General features: G+C 55.6%; 1 protein-coding gene across 1 annotated transcript; it reads left to right on the top strand.

Moving 5' to 3' along the window:
• Window positions 1-1441: 1441 nt before the first annotated feature.
• LOC125918238 (protein FAM135B-like) lies at window positions 1442-8034 on the top strand. The gene is made up of 5 exons (XM_049624261.1): window positions 1442-1536; window positions 2828-2979; window positions 5488-5598; window positions 7024-7137; window positions 7539-8034. The coding sequence occupies exons 1-5, from the start codon at window positions 1466-1468 to the stop codon at window positions 7742-7744; spliced, it is 654 nt and encodes a 217-aa protein (XP_049480218.1). The 5' UTR covers window positions 1442-1465; the 3' UTR covers window positions 7745-8034.
• The last annotated feature ends 396 nt before the right edge of the window (window positions 8035-8430 follow it).

Below are 8430 nucleotides of genomic sequence, written 5' to 3' on the forward strand. Positions count from 1 at the left end.
CATCCCTTTAAAAGCACCCTGGTCAGGGGTGCCTGGGCGGCTCAGTCAGTTAAGCCTCCGACTCTTGATTTCGTCTCAGGCCATGATCTCACGGTTCGTGAGTTCGAGCCCCGTGTCGGGCTCTGCACTGACAGTGTGGAGCCTGCTTGGGATTCTTTCTCTCTCTCCCTCTCTCCCTGCCCCTCCCCTTCTCTCTGTCTCTCTCAAAATAAATAAAGTTAAAAAAAAAAAAAGCTTAAAAAATAAGCAAATGAAAGCACCCTAGTTGCTATCAGTTTTTAAACCTACTCTGTCCTCCAGAACATTTCTCATCAAAGTCAGCTCCGCCCTTGTAATTGCTACCATGTATTCAATACCCCTGTTAAAGTGACAGTACACAGCTGAGGAAACAGGGCCTGGAAGGCTGGGGGGTCTCGAACATAGCAGCCTCTGTCTTAACTGTGATGCAAAAGTTTACCGAATCCTTACACTGCGGCTAAGGAGCAGGCTGCATGGTCTGCCTTCAGGACTTGGAGGAGACAGGTTTGCACTGGGGAAGAACAGTCCCGGGCGCAGGTCCTGTAAGCAGGAGAGCTGGCCTGCAGACGTGGTTCTGTCCCCCTCTGTGACACTGAGACATTGACCAGAGCGCTTCATCCCTCCAGAGCCTCAAGGACCATTGAATGGCAGGTGACAGTGAGCCAAAGGCCTTCTCTCCACTCCTCTTCTTCCTCACCCTGGTGAATACTCGTAAGACCTGTTGTTCACCTCTGGAGCTGGTGCCCCGTGCAGGTGCAGGGAGCCCATGACACTGGCCGACAGTTCCACTAGTGAGAAATGGTTTTCATGTTGGCCCCGGATCTCCCTCCCCGGGGTTCCCATCTGTTTCCGAAAGTTCACCTTTGAAGTTATATAAACCAACCTAGCCTGTCTTCCCCATGCCCGCCCTTGAAGGTTTTCAAAGACACGGATGACGTTTCTCCTCTTCCTTTGATGCCCGTGTCCTCTGACAATCCGTGTGGAGTCACTGATGGCTTTGGATCCTTCCCTGGACGTGGCCTGGGAGTGCGGTCTCGAGGCTGAGCTGGGGAGAGGGCAGGGCTTTGGGGCCAGGCAGGCTTGGGTGTGAGTCCTGGTGGCACGGGGCTCACCCTCGGAGCCCGTCTCCTCGCGGTGCGGTGGGGCCAGCAGTCAGTGGGCACACGCAATGCCTGGCATATGACGTGGCGGTAGGAGCTGTCTGGTCCATCCTTCCTGCTTCTCCCGTTGGTTTCCAGCCACTCTCCTGACTGAGGGTTCTCCAGCGTCCCGAGTGTCCTCCTTAGAGCCCCGGGCTGTGAGCCCCTTTCCTTGGCGCTGAACCCCCCGCCCGCCCGTGATCCCAGCACAGTTCCCAGAACGTGCCGCCGTGCCCCAGGGAAGACCCCGCCCGACAGCCGTCCCCTCTCTCCTCTTCCAGGTGGACACATTTGCAGACTTTGATACCATGACAGATCGCTTGTTGGATGAGATCATTCAGCACATCCAGCTGTACAACCTCTCCATATCCCGAATTAGGTAAAAGGAAGCCACAGGGAGTTAATGCCGGGGGAAGAGGGGTGACCTTCCTGGATGTTGGCTGCATACAGCTGCAGCGTACTGCCTTCTGTCCGCCACCGTGACAGGCTAACTTGTGACTTACCGGGGTAGACGACTCCCAGAGCGGAAGCGAGTGGGGGAGGAGGAACGTTGGGTAGCTCAGTAGGAAGGGACTGGGCTCCAACAAATATCCCTCGGTTTGAACCGTTATTCTTCTAACACTCACACGTCCGAGTACCGACTGGGCCATGCAGACTCTTGCAAGCTTCCCAAATCTCGGAGCCTCTGGTTCCCCACCCGCCAGGCGGGACCAGCCCCGGCGTCCTTGTGGCACCTAGCGGAACACGTCACTGCCTGGTGAGAGGTTTCCGTCTGCGCTCGTTCCCTCCTTCCGCTGTGGCAGTTAGCTTGGCTGCAATGTTTCGGGATTCAAGTGGCAGTAAATGGCTTGTGTCGTTGTGCGTTTGCCATTTGTGGACACGGTGGGGCATTAGCCCGCCGAGGCCTCAGAGACAAAGCGTCCCTTCTATATCTCACCATGAGGAGTCAGAGGCCCGTAGAGATGAGGTGAAAGTCACAGGCCACCAGCGAGGGAAAGCAGTCTCGTAGACTCCCATTCATTTCCGTACGTGGCCTGTCTTACGCTCGCCATGAGCAGAGGTGGGGCGCTGCATACCTCTCGTGTGCTAGGGTTTCGATCGACCGGCCCCCGATTGGATGATGACGGTGTGTTGGGTCCACAGATGTGTGAGTGGCCGTGTGACTGGAGCCGAGCGTGTAGGAGGGTCTCAGACGGCATGAGCCGACAGCGGGCGGCTCAATAAGTGTGAAATGACAGTGAGAAATGAGTACATTGCAGAGGCCGTCGGAAGTCAGGTCGTGAAGGGCCTCATAAGCCCGGCCAAGGAAATGGGGTTTCGTCCTGTGAACGAGCAGGATGGTTCAGTGCCCAGTGTGTATTTCAGAAAGCACCCCCGGGTGGCTGGGGAGGAGACACAGAGGGCACACAGGGATGCTGCAATAACGGAGAGCCGGGCCACACGCCCGCACTTCCGGCCACACTGGGCAACAGCGGCCTCGCTCCCAAGGCCTCCGTCTCAGGCGAACTGTGGCCAGAATCTGGAGACCCAGCGAGGATGGGCTAGCAGCCCCCATTCTCTTTGCCCGTTCCCTCGAATCGGGGTGGGGGAGGGAGGCGGACCCCGTGGTGCCGCCCGCCCAGCCGCTGGCCTCCTGAGGCCACGCTCACGCGCCGTTTCTGTCCTAACAGCTTCATTGGCCACTCGCTTGGCAACATCATCATCCGGTCGGTCCTAACGCGGCCCCGGTTCCGGTATTACCTCAACAAACTGCACACATTCCTGTCGCTGTCCGGGCCTCACCTGGGGACCCTGTACAACAACAGCACGCTGGTTAGTACAGGTAAGACTCGCCCAAGCCCTGTGACCCCCCCCCCCCCTCGCTATCCATTCGGAGCAGTGGGAAGATGAAAACAGAAGCAGATGTTCTCCTCGATGGAATCTGGTGGCTTCAGAGCCTCTTCGGGCACGGGATGCCGAGCAAAGGCTTTGGCCTCGGAGTGAGGGCCTCTCGTTTGTGAGTCGAGTGAGCTCAGACTAGATGTGCCCCAGGATCTCATCTGTGAACAGAAGCGTGATACCCCTGGGTCGTGGCTGGAAGAGACTGAGGCACAGAAGTGTGGAGGGGGCAGGGGCCTGGGGCTGTTCGGGCTGTGGTGACACATCCTCACAGACCAGGTGGCTTGTAAACGACAGAAGTGTATGCCTCACAGTCTGGAGGCTGCAAGTCCAAAACCAAGAAGCAGGCAGATTCAGGGCCCAGGGAGGCCCCACTTCCTGCCTCACAGGTGGCACCTTCTTTCAGCCTTCAGCATGACGACTCTGGACAAGACATTTTCATCTCTCTACTTAGTTTCCTTCCTTTTTTTTTAATGTTTGTTTATTTTTGAGAGAGAAAGAGACAGAAAGTGCACGTGAACGGTGGAGAGGCAGAGAGAGAGGGAGACACAGAATCCAGAGCAGGCTCCAGGCTCTGAGCTGTCAGCACAGAGCCCGACATGGGGCTCGAACTCAGAAGCTGTGAGATCATGACCTGAGCCGAAGTCGGATGCTTAGCCGACTGAGCCACCCAGGTGCCCCATCCTTACTTTTTAAAATGGGGCTGTGTATGTGTGTCTGTTTGTGTGTCTGTGTGGATGCATTTGAGACATGGGTACGTTTATGATGTGACTGTGTATGTTGTGTACCTTTGCATGTCTGTAAACATGTGCATCATCTCTCTTTGTGTGCAGTGGTGTGTGTGTGTGTGTGTGTGCGCACGCGCACGTGAGAATTGTTGAGGATTAAGCAGAAGGAAAGAAGAAGCTTGCTAACACACACACGCATCACCCGTAGCCGGATTCTCTACTCACTGGCACGGCCCGCAGCTTGGAGGCTCCCACGATTTCCTCTGTACTGTCAGGTTGGGGACACCACGGAGGGTAAAGAAGCAAGGTTCAATGAATCTTGGACAATGAGCAGACTTTCCAAGGTAGTGAACGGTGGGACACGTTTTCTGGTGCAGGAGAAATAGTGTGTGTAATAGCATAGAAGCATGGTGCGATCAGCAAACAACAGGAAAGCAGGGTGACCGAGAGGGGCAGAAGATGACAGTGGTGCTCTCAGCAAAAGCCTGATGATGAAGGGCCCCGAGGGATGTGATGGGGGTGGACTGACCAGCAGGTCGCACGGATGCTCCCCGGGGGCTGGTGACTGCTGGAGCCCAAGGAAGGCATCGGGTCTCGTTTAGCAGCTAGTTTATTAGATAACGCTCCTGACAAAGACTTCAGTGGTCCCCGATTGCCCCAATCCATTAGGTGGCACCTTGGGCCACCCCGAGGTTCTTTGCGCCCTGCCCAGCTCCCAGCCCCCTGCCACTGCTCCCCTGACCTTGCCTGACCCTCAGGGCAGACTGGGCTGCTGACCTTCCTCACCGATGGAGCAGATTGGTTGTCTGCCTTTCCGTTATTTTAAGGGCATTACTGGAAATGATCATGACAAATGGAAGACGGCTCCTTGGCCGTTCTCTCTGTCCTCACAAACCGGGGAAGCCATCTTTGGGTAGAAACAAGTGATTTAAGCCACATTTCAGTTTTTTCACAATTATAATATTGCACCGTTCCAAAAAGAACCGTATTGTATTCATTCCCTTGCGTTTGTATGAAACTCACTTTTGTCGTGGTGATGTAATAGTCCCCATCAGCGTTGGTGCCCCCATAACCAAGGTCAGGGATAGACTCTGACATGGAAGCCTGCTTTCAATTTGTCTGTGTGCTACGTGGATCTGTAAGGACGATTCCTTTTTTTTTTTTTTTTAAATGTTTTTATTTATTTTTGCGACAGAGAGAGACAGAGCATGAGCAGGGGAGGGGCAGAGAGAGAGGGAGACACAGAATTGGAAGCAGGCTCCAGGCTCTGAGCTGTCAGCATAGAGCCCGATGCGGGGCTCGAACCCACAGACTGTGAGATCATGACCTGAGCCAAAGTCGGACGCTTAACCGACTGAGCCACCCAGGCGCCCCAGGACGATTCCTACCTACAGCTCTGCGTTTGGGATTATTTCCTTTGGCTAGATTTATGGGAGGAGGTCAAATGGGCCAAAGGGTATGGAAGTGTCAGGACTCCTAACGGCGATCGCCGTATCATTTGATTTTATAACCCCGCCACGGGGACCTGAGAAAAATTTACCCCAACTTCCCAAGAATTGGGAAGAATTGCCAAATTCCCAAGAATTGCCAAAGTGCCTACTTCCCTCTTATTTTAAAATTCACTAAAAACCACAGTTTCACGTTAACCCCTCCCCAATTATTATTATTTGCTCTCTTTATGTTCTTTCTTTCGTTTTTCTTTTCTTGCGTTGTTGTCTTTCTAGGCTTGTGGCTCATGCAGAAATTAAAGAAATCCGGGTCCCTTCTGCAGCTGACCTTCAGGGATAATGCTGATCTACGCAAATGTTTCCTCTACCAACTCAGCCAGAAAACAGGTGAGGGCCTTCCTCCACAACACGTGGCTGTGGTCACGAGTGGCAGCTGGGGGTCCAGCCGTGAGACCCCAGATCACTTCACCACGGCGTCAGCATGCTCAGGGAAGGGTGTAGTCAGGAGGCCCAGCACACACAGCCTCTTCAGCTCACAGGGAGCCCGACAGCGACTCACAAACTCAGCTGCCCCCGAGGAAGGGCACCAAAGACCAGCTGAGGTGTGCATAGGGGTCCTCTTGGCACACAGAAGCTGTGGCTGCTACTTCCTGCCAAGCCGTCTGTGCCCCAGTCACACGCCCTGGGTCTGCTCCTTCCCAGGTCGGGATCCCCCCACAGAAAGGGCACATAAGCACTGTCCGTTCGGGTGGGCGGTGCAGGGGGAGACACGAGTCTGTCCCAGGCAGGGCTGAAGTCACACCTTCGCCCCCAGTGGACTAGGAGACGCACAGAGGTGTTGAAGTCCCCGTCTGTGCTGTGGGAATGAGCAGAGAGCAGCAGTGGTCTGTGTGTCCAGGGTGGGAGCAGAGAGGTGACCGGGTGGCCTGCTCAGTCCTGCCGGGCAGGCCAGCCTGGCGCAGCCTCGGTCCCGTGTCCCCCTCCCCGTGGTCCTGTGAACACTGCCCCTGCTGATGTGTCTGCACCTGTCTGAATGTCAGTCTGGCGTGGCTGCCGCCTGGTGTGGGTCCCCGGGCAAGTCCTGTCCACCGCGTGTCTGTGCCACGCCGAGCCTTCCGGACTCCCCCCCGGCCCCGGGGGGCAAGGAGGGCAGAGGGGAAGCTGGACGACGGTGTGGTCGACACAGAGAGCTCGGGAGCTGGGCTGACCCTGCAGAGCTGTCCTGAGATGGGGCACGCGGCTGGTCCTTACGGTCCTGCCCTGTATCCGCCAGCCACTGAGGCAGGCTGGCCCCCAGCGGGTGGTCATGGGATGTGACCTGGGATGAGTGGTCCCACCTTGCTGGAGGGGCACTGGGCTGAGGTCCTGGGGGGCAGTGTCTGCTGGCCCGTGCTGAGGTCTGAGGACGAAGGGACACGCTGTGCCATTCGGCCCCCCTGTCCCAGCACCGGAGACCGGCTGCAGGCAGCGAGGCGCGTTCAGAGGCCGTCTTCCTCCTGCGGGTGACGGGATGAGCCCCGCAGGTAGGGGCTGTCCCCGTTGAGAAGGTGGAGTCAACACTGGCTTTCTTCCTTATGCTCTCAGTGCCGCTGCCCAGAGAGGTTCCCTTGTCACCTGCCTGCAGCTCCCCTTCCCCCCCTTGAGAGCAGCTCTCTCCGTGTGTCCCTTCAGCATCTGTGGCTAATGGGACAACAGTGCCACAGCCAGCTGGTCTTCCCTCTTCCCCTCTCCCGGGGCAAGTTCACAGAGTGTGTGCCAACCAGGAGGGCAGGGGGAGCCGCCTGGTGAAAGGCACCCTCCCGGCTCCTTCAGGTCTGCAGTATTTTAAAAATGTCGTGCTGGTAGCTTCTCCCCAAGATCGCTACGTGCCATTTCATTCAGCCCGGATCGAGATGTGCAAAACTGCCCTCAAAGACAGACACACGGGTAAGCCACATGTAATGTTTTTTTTAACCAACTTTCTGATTGATTGTTTTTTTATATGGATTTTGTTTTTTCTAAAAGAGAAAGGGCACAAGTTAGTGAGGGGCAGAGAGAGAGAGAGAGAGAGAGAGAGAGAGAGAGAGAGAAGCGGGTCTCGAACTCACAAACCGTGAGATCATGACCTGAGCTGCAGTCAGATGCTTAACTGACTGAGCCACCCAGGCGCCCCCCTCCCCCGGCTTTCTGATGTAAAAAGCCCAAGCAAATTCGTGAAATCGACAGCGCCTTTGAGGGCACTGGGATGTCCCCCCTCCTGGGATGGGGACCCAGCAGTCCCAGTGTTTTTCTCCAGATCCCGCTGGCCGGTTCTGCCCCGACTTCACCTCCTTCTCCCCTCCTCCCAGGGCCCGTGTACGCGGAGATGATCAATAACCTTCTGCGCCCTCTGGTTGAGGCCAAGGATTGCACTTTGATCCGACACAACGTGTTCCACGCCTTGCCCAACACTGCCAACGCCCTGATTGGCCGTGCCGCCCACATCGCCGTGCTGGACTCAGAGCTCTTCCTGGAGAAGTTCTTCCTGGTGGCGGGGCTCAAATACTTCAAGTAGTAGGGGGAGGGAGCCTTGCCGGAAGCCTGGCGATCCGCGAGAGCTTTAGCTGAGACGTCCTTGTACAGCCCGCTGCCACTCCAGGAAGAGCTCGGAGAGGAAGGCACCGAGGCAAGGAGGGTGGGGTGGGACCGGCCATTCGAGGTGCTTCCATTTTGGAGATGTGGGAAAGCTGAACCAGTACAGTAACGCAGAAGACAAGACTTTGCCCGAACCTGTCTAGCCACCTGGAGTCTCCTTCAAGATATGGAGGGAAACTATGACAAAATAAAGCAACAGAATACTTGGGAGTTGGCGAGCCCACCTTTTTATCCACCACCGGCTCCCAGAGAGATCGTTCTTGATTTACTAGGTTTGTCCGGTATGTTTCTAGCTCATAGCTTTATCATTCTGATTCAATTAAGTGCATACAAGCATTTCAGAACTCAGGTTAATCTCTGTGCAGAAGTGGAACATATTTGTGTACATACAATCCTCGATAGATTCACATGTGCCACTTGTTCGAGACAGTGCGATGCCCACGCGATCATTCTCTCCTCATGTCTTCTCAACAAGGGGCAAAGGAATGCTTTATAAACTCCAATTCTGTTTCGTTAGCAGCAGTGGGTTGGGTGACGTAAGGTATGGGCGGGGGGTAACGGTGATGCTCTGATGCAGGTTTGTTACAAAGAGAAGTAACTAGAGGG

The sequence above is a fragment of the Panthera uncia genome, unplaced genomic scaffold (assembly GCF_023721935.1).
Source record: "Panthera uncia isolate 11264 unplaced genomic scaffold, Puncia_PCG_1.0 HiC_scaffold_59, whole genome shotgun sequence".
Classification (NCBI taxonomy): Eukaryota; Metazoa; Chordata; class Mammalia; order Carnivora; family Felidae; genus Panthera; species Panthera uncia.